At 42.8% G+C, this 14,281-nt stretch overlaps 1 protein-coding gene across 1 annotated transcript in view; it reads right to left on the minus strand.

Annotated features, from left to right (window-relative positions):
* Positions 1–240: 240 nt before the first annotated feature.
* FAAP20 (FA core complex associated protein 20) overlaps positions 241–14,281 on the minus strand; it is a 241,208-nt gene continuing 227,167 nt past the window's right edge. Inside the window, exons 4-5 of the mRNA XM_077457663.1 lie at positions 6,567–7,372; positions 241–365 (exon numbers count right to left, since the gene is read on the minus strand). Of these exons, the coding sequence (XP_077313789.1) occupies positions 293–365; positions 6,567–7,372 (879 nt within the window). The 3' untranslated portion in view covers positions 241–292. The remainder of the gene's footprint in view (positions 366–6,566; positions 7,373–14,281) is intronic.

Consider the following 14,281-nt stretch of genomic DNA (forward strand, 5'->3'; position numbering starts at 1 on the left):
GGCCACACTGGAGACAGGGCAATTTGCCTTTTCTTGCCGTGAAATGGACGTGAACTTATCCTTAGGAGTTTGCAGCATGGTATGTGGCATAAAAAATTTTTACTGTACATTTTTAATAGAGGGTTACCATTTCATTTTTGTTTTTTTTTTTCTTTCTTTTGGTACATTGCACATTGGAATATTTTGGTTTTGGCTGTTGGCCTACCAATGAAGAACCAGTCTTTTTAAGTTACTAAAGCATAAAGTATCCCAAGGCATTTATTTTTCCTTTTTTAATATTTATACAGGTACATTACCACACAACATCAACTGTTGTCTCTGACAAGCACTGAGCCAAATGGCTGTCCATATCAAGTTGTGCAAACCTGTTAAGGAGGAAAACAAGTTTTAGTTCTACATATCCAAAATTCTCTCTTTAATATATATACTACTTTACATTCACTTGGCACATTTTTCTAGAAAATTATAAACATACACAGTGGATATAAAAAGTCGACATACCCCTGTTAAAATGTCAGGTTTCTGTGATGTAAAAAAGAGACAAAGATAAATAATTTCTGAACTTTTTCCACCTTTAATGTAACCTATAAACTATAGAACTTGGTTGAAAAATACACAAATCTTTTTTGGGGGGGTAAAAAAAAAAAAAAAATAAATGTGCTTGCATAAGCGTGCACACCCTCTTATAACTGGGGATGTAGCCATTTTCAGAATTAAGCAATCACATTCGAACTCATATTAAATAAAAGTCAGTACACACCATCATATAAAGTGCCTCTGATTAACGCCAAATAAAGTTCAACTGTTCCAGTAGGTCTTCCCTGACATTTTCTTTGTCGCATCCTACAGTAAAAGCCATGGTGCGCACTGAGCTTCCAAAGCATCAGAGGGATCTCACTGTTAAAAGGTATCAGTCGGGAGAAGGGTACAAAAGAATTTCCTAGGCATTAGATATAACATGAAACACAGTGAAGACCGTCATCAAGTGGAGAAAATATGGCAACACATTACCAAGAACTGGACGTCCCTCCAAAATTGATGAAAAGACGAGAAGAAAACAGGTCAGGGAGGCTGCCAAGAGGCCTAAAGCAACAATAACCACTTAAGGACCGAGCCTCTTTCTGAGATTTGTTGTTTACAAGTTAAACATTTATTTTTTGCTAGAAAATTACTTGGAACCCCCAAACATTATAAAAAAAAATTCTAACACCCTAGAGAATAAAATGGTGGTTGTTGCAATTCTTTCTGTCACACCATATTCACACAGCGGTCTTAGAATGCACTTTTTTTTCTGAAAAAAGGTCACTTTTTTTTAATTAAAAAATAAGACGAGAGGAAAGTTATCCCAAATTTTTTATATTGTGAAAGATAATGTTACACCGAGTAAATTGACACCCAACATGTCACAATTCACAATAGCGCCCGCTCACGAAATGTCGACAAACTTTTACCCTTAAAAATATCCATAGGCGACATTTAAAAAATTCTACAGGTTGCATGTTTTGAGTTAGAGGAGGTCTAGGGCTAGAATTATTGCTCTCGAAGATGTGAGTTAGGGACCTTTCGATTGTAAGCTCCTTGAGGGTAGGGACTGATGTGAATGTACAATGTACAGTATCTCACAAAAGTGAGTAGACCCCTCACATTTTGTAAATATTTTATTATACCTTTTCATGTGACAACACTGAAAAAAAATGACACTTTGCTAAAATGTAAAGTAGTGAGTGCACAGCTTGTACAAAACTGTAAATATGCTGACTCCTCAAAATAACAACACACAGCCATTAATGTCTAAACCGCTGGCAACACAAGTGAGTACACCCCTAAGTGAAAATGTCCAAATTGGGCCCAAAGTGTCAATATTTTGTGTGTCCACCATTATTTTCCAGCACTGCCTGAACACTCTTGAGCTTGGAGTTCAGCAGGGCTTCACAGGTTGCCACTGGAGTTCTCTTCCATTCCTCCATGAGGACATCACGGAGCTGGTGGATGTTAGAGACCTTGCGCTCCTCCACCTTCCGTTTGAGGATGCCTCACAGATGCTCAATAGGGTTTAGGTCTGGAGACCTGCTGGGCCTTCACCTCTACCCTAATCTTTAGCAAGGCAGTGGTCATCTTGGAGGTGTGTTTGGGGTCATTACGTTGGAATACTGCCCTGCAGCCCAATTTCCGAAGGGAGGAAATCATGCTCTGCTTCAGTATGTCACAGTAAATGTTGGCATTCATAGTTCCCTCAATGAACTGCAGCTCCCCAGTACCGGCAGCCCTCATGTAGCCCCAGACCATGACACCCCCCCACCATGCTTGACTGTAGGCAAGACACAATTGTCTTTGTATGCCTCACCTGATTGCCGCCACACACGCTTGACACCATCTAAACCAAATATCTATATATATAAGTATATCTTGGTCTCATCAGACCACAGGACATGGATCTAGTAATCCATGTCCTTAGTCTGCTTGTCTAAAGTAAACTGTTTGGAGGCTTTCTTGTGCAATATTTTTAGAAGAAGCTTCCTTCTGGGAAGACAGCCATGTAGACCAATTCGATAACGGTGTATGGTCTGAGCACTGTCAGGCTGACCCTCCACCCCGTCAACCTCTGCAGCAATGCTGGGAGCGCTCATAAGTCTATTTCCCAAAGACAACCTCTGGATATGACACTGAGCATGTGCACTCAACTTCTTTGGTCGACCATGGTGAGGCCTGTTTTGAGTGGAATCTGTCCTGTTAAACCGCTGTATGGTCTTGGCCATAGTGTAGCAGCTCAGTTTCAAGGTCTTTGCAATCTTCTCATAGCCTATGCCATCTTTATGTAGAGCAGCAAATCTTTTTTTCAGATCCTCAGAGAATTCTTTGCCATGAGGTGCCATGCTGAACTTCCAGTGACCAGTTTGAGAGTGAGAGCGATAACACCAAATTTAACACACCTGCTCACCATTCACACCTGAGACCTTGTAACACTAATGAATCGCATGACAATGGGAAAATGGCTAGTTGGGACCAATTTGGACATTTTCACTTTTGTTGCCAGCGGTTTAGACATTAATAGCTGTGTGTTCAGTAATTTTGAGGGGGCAGCAAATTTACACTGTTATACAAGCTGTACACTCACTACTTTACATTGTAGCAAAATGTAATTTCTTCAGTGTTGTCACATGAAAAGATATAACAAAATGATTACAAAAATGTGTGGTGTGTACTCATTTTTGTGAGATACTGTATATTTAAAGCGCTGCGTAAATTGACGGCGCTATACAAGTACCTTAAATAATAATAATAGCTCACGTGTGTGGTTTGAACACCGTTTTCATATGTGGGCGGTACTCATATGCGTTCGCTTCTACACGTGAGCTTGGCGGGACGGGGAGCGTTTAAACAAAATGTTCTTATTTATTTTACCTTTTATTTTTACTTTAAAATAAAAATGGTTTTACTTTTATTCCTATAACAAGGAATGTAAACAACCCCTGTAATAGAAAAAAAGCATGACAGGACCTCTTAAATATGAGATCAAAAAGACCTTAGATCTCATATTTACACTAAAATACAATCAAAAAAAAAAAAGAAATGGCCCCCTTTAAGAGCTATGGGCGGAAGTGACATTTTCACTTTGCTTCCACCCTTCAATGGTATGGAGATGGGTGGGGGCCATCTTCCCCTCACTCTTCTCCATACCACACACAGAGGAGGACCCAATCGCCTCCGCCACTGCCGACGGCTCCAGTAAGCAGTAGAGGGCACCGGAAAGCAGCGGGAGGGGCACCCCTCTCCTGCCGCCGATAAAAGTGATCTTGTGGCGAATTTGCTGCAGAGACCACTATTATCAGAAACAGAACCACCCGCTGAAGAAGAGGATACCAGGGTTATGGCAGCTAGCTGCTGCCATAACAAAGATATCACTCTTCAAACAGCCATGTTATATATCTGCATGTGGCAGTCCAGAAGCAGTTAAAGGAGCTGCAGGAATATCTGGCAAGTACTGGCTGTGTGGGCTATTGTAAAGTAGCAAGATGGAAGCCTTTTCTTACAAAGAAAAGCATCCAAGCCTGGCTACATTTTGAAAAAAAAGGAAAAAAAAAAAAAACACACCTGAAGTCTCCTAAAAGCATGTGGGAAAATGTGCTATGGTCTGATGAAACTAAGGTTGAACTTTTTGGCCATAATTCCAATAAATATATGTTTGGCGCAAAAACAACACTGCACATCACCAAAAGAACACCATACCCACAGTGAAGCATGGTGGTGGCAGCATCACGCTTTGGGGCTGTTTTTCTTCAGCTGGAACAGGGGCCTTAGTCAAGGTAGAGGGAATTATGAACAGTTCCAAATACCAGTCAATACTGGCACAAAACCTTCAGGCTTCTACTAGAAAGCTGAACATGAAGAGGAACTTCATCTTTCAGCATGACAACGACCCAAATCAACAAAGGAATGGCTTCACCAGAAGAGGATTAAGGTTTAGGAATGGCCCAGCCATAGCCCAGACCAGAATCCGATTGAAAATCTGTGGGGTGGAGAGAGCTGTGGACAGGAGATGCCCATGCAATCTGACAGATTTGAAGTGTTTTTGCAAAGAAGAGTGGGCAAATATTGGCAAGTCAAGATGTGTCATGCTGATAGACTCATACCCAAAAAGAGTGCTGTAGTAAAATCAAAAGGTGCTTCAACAAAGTATTAGTTTATGGGTGTGCACATTTATGCAACCATATTTTATTTTTACGTCCCTCCACCTAAAAGATTTCAGTTTGTTCAACAGGGTTGTACAGTTTATAGGTCACATTAAAAAGGTAGAAAAAGTGCTGCAATGATTTATATTTGTCTAATTTTTTACATAACAGAAACCTGATAATTTAACGGGTGTGTAGACTTTTTAGATCTACTGTATGCTGTGTTTTTGCCATGCCAGCACACACATGCTTCCTTTTACACTGGAGTTATCTTAATAGGAGTACTGTGGGATATAAAAAAACAAAACCTAGCTACTCGCCTATATGGCTGCAGCATCACGTGACTGCTGATCACTTAGTTGTTGGACTTTATTGAGCACAGAAAGGTGACTGTCAATCACCACTATCTGCTCTGCCCCTCCAGCACTCAGCAGAGCACTGGGCTGTGGAGGGGGAGTGCCTGGCTTAGGCTCTTGGTGGCATGTTGAGCCAGGTGCCAGTCAGGCATCTCATCCCGACCTTAAAGTCGAGATCCTTCCAGAACCTGGACTGGCCCTTTAATGTCAGCTGCTGTCGGCTGAATCTGGGTTACAGGACTGCAGAAATAAGTGCACTCCTGTGACCCAGAAGAGAAGGTTTGGCCATACTTTGCTTTTAAATAAGGAATGCTCTACCATGTTCCATGAGCAGCCTTGTAAGACAATCAGTACTAACACGGTGGCTCTTTGTGGAGTATGCCAAATACAGTTGAAATAAATATGTTTACCTATCAAAAAGTACTACTTTCACGGATCAAGAAAGATCACAGTATAGCTCACCTGCCAAGTGGACAGTAGTAATGATGCTGCTGAACTGTCCAATGACCAAAGCAGGAGGCGAAGTACAGGTGACTTATAAAGCCTATTGCTAACCTGGGAAATAAATGTGTTTTACTTGCATAGATGTGTATTATTGCAGATGTGGGTAAATTACATGATTGGATACACAAAATTACAACTCTGGTGGATAATTGATAAAAAAAAAATTGCTCTACTCTTTATTCAACATGTAAACAAAGTAATATTATTAATATGCAGCTTAAAGTGGTTGTCAAGTCTAAACATTTTCTACCTAAATGCATTCCTTGCATTAAGGTAAAAAATGTTTAGGTGTCAGCAACCCCTCTCATCCTTTAACTTATCTGAGTCCTCATTCGATCCAGCGCCGTGTACATCTGCAGGTCTTCTCTCCCCTCACTTCTGGGTCTCACTGGCTCTCAGTGCTGTCAAAGGCAGTGACGAGGGAGAGGGAGAGGGGGCCAGGGCCAAATCCCACTGTCTGTGTCAATGGACGCAGCAGAGAGACTCAGGTGTGAGCATGCATGAGTGCCCCCATGGGAAGCAGCTTCCCATGGGGGCACTGGCCAGAGAGGAAGAGCCAGGAGCCCCAGCGGGGGACCCAAAAAGAGGAGGTTCCAGGCTGCTCTGTGCAATTCCATTGCGCAGAGTAGGTAAGTATAGACATGTTTATATTTTTTTTAATTAAATTGTACCTTTACAATCCCTTTAAGAATTCAAGGGTGCATGTCAAGCAAGTAACAGTCTTTATATTTTGTCTCTTAAAGGGAGATTTCGTTCCTCACTTCCTTTTGTGAATGCATTACTGTCCACATCACAAGTCACAGTGCTCCTGTGAATCACTATGAGCAGTAGGTGACTGCCTGCCTGTCATTCTCAATGAGATATCTGCTTGGCTTTGACTTAATATGAACTCCAAGACAACCCATGTTATATGCATTTGTATAGAACTATGGCAGGACACCCATAAATCACTCTACTACCGCCACTTGTCAAGTTAGCAAGTTTTTCAACTTTTTAGTCCCTAGTTCAGTTGAGCCAGGTTAGGCAATGTACTTACTGTTTGGGAAACTGCATCAGACAAATTGGACAGCTATCCAGCGATCCTGCTGCTTCTGTTTTGTCTGCACTTTCTTGCATCACTTGCAATTTGCCCTCACTTGCTGAAACGGGCTCTTCAATGTCCATCACATCAGTAAAGTCTGAAGTTTTTTTAGCCCATTCGGGTTCCTCTTTACCTTTGCTATTTTTTGCCAACGTTACAGTAGGCCACAAGTAAACAGTCTGTTTTGTTATTGCCTGAGGTTCTCTCGCATTCTTTTCAGAACCCTTTTGTGACACATGAAGTCCTTGGATGGCTTTTTTAGATCTTTTTTGAGAGGTCTTTGGTTCTTTTATAGCATCCACCAAGTCTTTTTGTAAATTTTGAGGTACTTTGATGTTTTTTATGAAACTTTTCTGTGAGGCAAGTGGTGCTTTAACACCATCTGTGGTACTCCTCTGAAAAGCCATTAGCTCTTTGATGTTCTTTGTGGCTCCACTTTGCAATTCTTCATGATCCTCAGTTGAATTTTTATTACAGAATAGCTCATTCTTTTTAGAACCTGTTACCAAAAAGCTGAGTTCCAAATTGTTAACAGCATTAAGAGACTGAGGGCTTTGAGTTCTGGATTTAGATAACATAGGTTCTGCTAACTGTTTTTCTCTGTCATTACTCTGGCTGGGCTCATGCCTAAGATCAGCTGTGCAGGACTCTTTTGAAACAATAGAAGGAATAGCAGTAGGCAATGGAAACCATTCAAAACTTTGATGTCCAACTTCAAACACTTCTAATACAGTCGTCTTCTCCTGTCCTTGTCTAGCAACCTAAAATTAAAGGTGTATAAATATGGATTTGCAATGCAACGCGACACATGACATGTTTTGAATAATGTAGCCACATTTTAACAATGCAGAGATTTCCCAAATTGCAGAGCACAGGCAAATTAGATGCAAAAATGTATAACAAAAGGGCCTGCTTTTTCAAATGGGTATGGGTAGATGCTGGGATTGGCTGAATTACCTACTGACATTTCTTAGGGACTCCAGTGACCATTTGTGATCATGGTTTGATTTTTCTAAAAGTATCACCAGTCTAGATGCTTATATAATATCCTACTGACAGAGTGGAAGTTATCTGTAATGGTAGTAATAAGTAGACAAAACTGTGAATTCAGGTGTTCAGATTTGGAAGCAAGATACAAAAGACATCTAAAAAAGTGTGAGGTTTAATCCACAGCAAAAAAAAAAAAGTTACAGCATTTTCTAAATGTGCATATATTAAAGCAGAATTAAATGTCATGGGAAAAAAAATGTAAATGGGCCCCCTGCAGGTTTATGCCATAATATGCCAGTATGAACCTTATACTAGAAAATTACGACAGACTTACCTGTCAAAGGATGTCCTCCAGCGCTGCACTGCCTGTGCTTGATCAATCTTCTCCTGGTCTTCCTTCCGGTTCACTCTGTTCGCTGCCACTTAAATTGCTGGCCTAGGTGACATCACTCCTGTACATGAGCATTGGAGTCACTTCATCATGACACAGAGTGGGTGCCTTAACTGTAATCTGAGCTGCACATGTGCACCTCTGTGTACATTATTACTGAAGGGCGGAAGAATGTATTTATGACAGAAGAGATCATTAGGTTCTCTTCTGTCATAAAACCCCTGCCCGTCTGCATTTTTTAAAATTGGAGTTTAATACAGTTTCAATGGATATATAGTAAACACACATTTACCGTATTTATCAGCATATAACACACACCTTTTTCCCCTTAAAATCAGTGTTATACGCCGACCCCCTGCTGATTGTGAGCAGAGGAACGAGGGCAGCTGATATCTATACATAGCCGAGTATACTCAACTATCCTCGGCTAGTTCCGCTCACAGTCCCACCCTATGATGGACATAACACAGGGACTGGGCGTGACTGTGAGCGGAGCTATCCGAGCCTAGCCGAGTACACTCGGCTATGTATGTATATGGGCAGCGCTTGGCTCTGCTCACAGTCATGCCCAGTTCCACCATTGGAGCTGTGTTAGGTCCATCATAGGGGGGGGTGGGCGGGACTACGAGAGGAGCTGAGATACACAGGACCGGCTCTGTGTATCTCGGCGGTGCCATTTTCAAACTGCAGTGACACTGACATGTCACTGCAGTTTAACTTCAGCCTGGGCAAGGCTGCAGATGGACACCGAGAAGGCTGCAGATGGACACCGAGAAGGCTGCAAATGACACTGAGAAGACTGTAAATGACACTAAAAAGACTGCAAATGACACTAAAAAGACTGCAAATGACAAGGCTGCAGATGGACCCTGACAAGGCTAAAAATGACACTGAGATACCGTGTAGGTTTAGGACAGGGGTGTCCAAACTACGGCCCTCCAGCTGTTGCAGAACTACACATCCCATGAGGCATTGTAAAACTCTGACATTCAAAGACATGACTAGGCATGATGGGGATTGTAGTCCCTGAACAACTGGAGGGCCGTAGTTTGGACACCCCTGGTTTAGGAGGAACATTTGCATTCATGCGCATGGGACATACTTGGACATTCCAACATGACAATGATCCAAAACACAAGGCCAAGTCCACCTGTCATTGGCTACAGCAGAATAAAGTGAAGGTTCTGGAGTGGCTATCTCAGTCTCCTGACCACAATAGCATTGAGCCACTCTGGGGAGATCTCAAACATGCAGTTCATGCAAGACAGCCCAAGAATTTACAGGAACTGGAGGCCTTTTGCCAAGAGGAATGGGCAGCTTTACCATCTGAGAAGATAAAGAGCCTCATTCACAAATACCACAAACGACTTCAAGCTGTCATTGATATTAAAGCGGGAGTTCCGCCATTTTTTTTTAAAAAGCCAGCAGCTACAAATACTGCAGCTGCTGACTTTTAAAATAAGCACACTTACCCGCCCAGCGCGCCCGCGATGTCGGCACCCGAAGCCGATCTCTTGATCGTCTCTCGGGTGCTGCCGTCGCCATCTTGGGTATGGGAATCAGGAAGTGGAGGTTTGCTGCTTCATTTCCCGGTTCCCTACTGCGCATGCGCGAGTCGTGCTGCGCAATAAGGATGGTCCCCGCTGTCTCTGGGATCCGTGTGTTTCCCAGCAGACAGCGGGGGACCTGCGGAAAGGGGCGTAGATTCTGTGGAAATGGGCGTAGATTCTGCGGATATCTATGCCGGAAGTGGGTGCAGATACCTGTACTGTACAGGTACCTGCACCCCCCTCCCCCCTGAAAGGTCCCAATTGTGGCGCAGGAGGGGGGGAGGGTTCCAATGAGCGGAAGCTACCCTTTAGGGTGGAGCTCCGCTTTAAAGGGGGCAATAAACGGTATTAGGATCTGGGGTGTGTGAACTTTTGATCAGTGTCATTTGGGCAGTTTCTGTTGCCATTAGGATCTAAAGAGAGTAAACACAGTTGATTGATAATAAATGGCTTCAGACAAACACTAACCCACGAGTGAAAGTGAAAATGTTTTTGTGTTATCATTCATAGTCTCTGAAAATTGGCCAAGAAATCATAAATTCTGCCAGGGTATGTAAACTTATGAGCATAACTGTATATGTACCTGTAATAAATAAGAGCTGACAGGGAAACTTGAACAGCCTGTACCACATCGAAACAATGGGGGGGGGGGGGCCTCAACACACCTATTTTCCGGTAAAGCAAAAATTAAGTGTTTTCTTGCAGCACAAAACCGCCAACGTGGAAACTTGTCTCAAAGGGATGATGGGAAAAGAAAGTGAGAATAAGCAGAAGGATAGTTCTGATAGGTTCAAAGGGTGCTTTCTGATGAGCTGACAGAATCAGGTTGAGGTCCCACAGTGTCACAGGTGGATATGGTGAACAATTCCCTGCACAAAGGCTTTTACTAAAGAATACCAGGCAAGTGATCTTTGAAAAAGATTGCTAGAGTCGGTGTCTGACTCTTGATTGTACTCAGGGCCAAGACTGAAGAAAAGTTAGGATTCACTGAGCATTTCCTGGGATAGAATTTCGTTTGCTCACACCACGATAGAAAGGGATTTTTTATTTTTTTTGTTACTCAGCATAAAATCCCTTCCTCAGAGTTCACTGACATACACAGATCTTCTGATCCTTGACTATAGGTGGTGCTAAAAAAAAAAAACCTATGGTCAAGAATCAGAAGAGCTGAAACACCACTTTATATAGGTAGAAGGAAGGATGTGCAGCTGAAAGGCCAGCTGAGAGTGCAGAGGATGGCAAATAATCAGACTAAGGGTAACTGAACTGGGGGTACTAGGGCCCTGTGGAGCAAGACTACCACGCCTCCCTAGAAAGGTCATCTGACCCTTTGCTTGTGATTTTTAATGTGTTGTGCTAAATGTCCCCAAAGAGGTACTTACAACTTTCACTGCTGTGGATAGGCAAGGATGAGGTTTTCTGTGCTGGTACTAAAGGCTGATGAACCAAGAAAGGAGCCCAAAGATTGCTTTGCTGCACTGTGGGAGTCGGGGGCCTCTGGTGCCAACAGAGTGCATCAAGAGAAAGAAAATGGCACATGTGAATGTGAAGCCACTGAATATGAGGCTGTGCAACAGATGGCCACAGAAGACTGAGAAAAACAGTACCAAAATTGAAAAGGCTGAAAAGGGTTTCTGATGAGAAAGACTCAAAAGGGTGTGCCACATCCCAGATATAACAGTGAAAGAGAGAGACCCCCTAGGGGTGGGACTTTAAAGGCACTACCACATAAACAAAAAAATTGTAGAATAATAGAAAATATTTATTGACATAACATTGGTAAAATATTGCACATGGCCGTGGATAGAATTATATACACAACAAATGCAAAATAAATGATATAACTTAAATGTCAATAAATATTTTATATTTTTTTTACTATTTTTGTTTATGTGGTAGTGCCTTTAAAGTCCCACCCCTAGGGGGTCTCTCTCTTTTTCAAAATGTAAATAGTGTACCCTCCACCTGTCCTACAATTCGGTCACTGATGAAAATATGGAAAAGGGTCAAAACCGCATTGGGACTGTCGGGCATCTACAACAGACCCCTATTTGGCGGAACCGTTTTTACACTGAACTAAATAAAGTGCCCAGCTGGTCGATTTGGGAAGGGGCTGGGGTTAGATTCCTTGCCCAAATACTGAACTGACATGTTTTAAAACCATTTGATCAATTGATGTGAGAGTTTCCTGCACTTGGAGGCCACCGCTTCCAATATACACAACTACAACACGCCATTAGATATCAAAGTAGATACTCTAATATGCAGCTAGAAGACTCCACGTTTATTGAATCTATCTACTCTGACCCAGAGAAGGGAATCATTTCCAGAATATATGTCCATTTACTATCACATATACAGGCTCCAGACTTACGATCATCTAGAGAGGGGGGGAGAGAGATGTTGGCCCCATTGATGGTGAACAGTGAAACCAGATTCTGGTAGTGGGCCCGGTAGTTTCGGCGTCGGCGACACAGAGTCTATCCCATCCGTTTATTCTGCACAGGCTATATCATACCCCAGTACAACTACACAAATGGGGCAGATGGGATTCCACTATATGTCACAAATGTCAGGCTCATTCTGGTGACCTCATTCACATGCTCTGGTGGTTTCCCAAACTGGTGAGATACTGGAGTAGTGTTGTCACTAGCATAAACAATGTCTTTCGGGTTCAGCTTGAATTGGTACCACTAGTGTGTTTAGTAGGGAACCTGGATGAAGACCTGTACCTCCCCTCGGTATACATTGTCCTCACAAGACTTTTATATTTAGCCAGGAAGTTGACTGCCCGTTTGTGGCTATCGGCTCCATTCCAAGGGAGGCACAATGGATCCAAATGGTTAACGTTACTCTCATGCGGGAAAAACACACTTAACATAGAAAGTCACTGAAGAAATTCTTCAATATATGGCAGAACTGGTTAGACTCCGCAGAAGTGGCTCCGCCACAACTGGTTCGGGATAGGTTGCTGCTATGTTAATTGGTCACAAAGTGGTTGGTGTGGCGTTGTGTGATGAAACAGACGGTGTAATATGGGTGATTTTACATGATTGACAAATCTGCATACTGGGTGCTATGTTATTGGCTGGTGTTATAATTCAATTCTTATTACCAATTTTTATTTTTATTTTGTGCTTCTTGTTGAGTGAACACGAGACCATGGTATTGCTCTATCTACATAGTGTATGATGCCACTATTGTCCTGCAAAACGTCACATTTCTATTGGTATGGAAATTAAGACTCCTGGTACTATTCTTTATATGTACATAAATGTCATACATGTGTAATATATACCATGTAATGCCTGGTGTTCTTCAATAAAAAAAAAATTTTTCTAATCAACAAAAGCAAAACAGGTATTGGTATTTTTGGCAGTGTAGGCAGGTGCCAAGTCCTGTTGGAAAATCAAATCAACATCTCCATAAAGCTGGTCAGCAGAGGGAAGCATGAAGTGCTCTAGAATTTCCTGGTAGAGGGCTGAGCTGACTTTGGACTTGATAAAACACAGTGGACCAACAAAAGCCGATGCCATCACTCCCCAAGTCATCAATGACCCTACATTCCAACCTACGAGTTTAGTGCGTTTTAATGCTTGCAGAAACGCACTACAATCAATTTAACATGGTTTCTATGGTACTAGTTCACATCTATGCATTTTGCAGCTGGTGCCTTTTTAGAAAAGGGTCAGGGACTTTTTCACACAATTTGTGACTAATAGACTACAATGGAGATGCACCAGAAACCCAAGTGGTGCATTTTTGATGTGTTTTACATTTCCTATTTTACCACTGTATATAGCTGGTTGCTAAGCAGGTGTCTTTAGCAATGATGAGTCATCATTGCGGAGTTCCAAGCTGAAAGCTGAATGTTAAAAAAAAATTTGCAAGAAAAACGGCGTGGGTTTCCTCCCAGGTCTATACCAGGCCCTTCGGGTTCAGTATGGATCCCCCCCCCCCCCCCCCCACAGTTAAAAAAAAAAAAAAAAACGGCATGGGGTCCCCCCAAAATTCATACCGCGCATATACCAGACCCTTATCCGCGCATGCCCCCCAGCAGGTCAGGAAGGGAGCGCCAGACTGCATGCCCTCAACATAAGGGGGGGGGGGGGTTGATGAGGACAAGGGCCTCTTTCCCGACAACCCCAGTCGGCGGTTGTCAGGGTCTGTGGATGGGGGGGGGGGGGTTATCGTAATCTGGAATCCCCTTTTAACAAGGGGATCCCCAGATCCTGACCCCCACCCTATGTGAATGGGTATCAGGTACATCCTTTATTAGTAAAATAGCTCTGAACCGCAGTCTCTCCTGGTGTCGTCGTCTTTTTCCGTCACCGTTTTCTCGCCAAGCTGTCATCTCCCAGTGTTGCCATCTTCTTCCTCCTCCTCGCGGCAACTTTCTTCCTATTCCTCCTCGTGTCGCTGTCTTCATCATCTTCTTCCTCGACGCTGCAAGTTACCAACTAAAAAACAAAAAAGTAGCTGGTCTTGCCACAAAGCTGTCTTCCTCCGCTATTATGTTCCCTGCTGTCTGATGCCTCATATAGGCATGGGGCGTGGCCATCCAAATCATCGTTCAGAGAGCCCGCCTCTTGTGAAATTTTTTGGTTTCTGGTTTTGTGGTTTTTAGGTGAATGGGTAGGGGTACGATATACCCAATACCCATTCACATAGGGTGGGGGGCCAAGATCTGGGGGACCCCTTGTTAAAGGGGGCTTCCAGATTCCGATAAACCCCCCGCA

This window comes from Lithobates pipiens, unplaced genomic scaffold (genome assembly GCF_037356315.1).
Source record: "Lithobates pipiens isolate NorthernLeopardFrog02 unplaced genomic scaffold, aLitPip1_a1.2 Scaffold_27, whole genome shotgun sequence".
NCBI classification, from domain to species: Eukaryota; Metazoa; Chordata; class Amphibia; order Anura; family Ranidae; genus Lithobates; species Lithobates pipiens.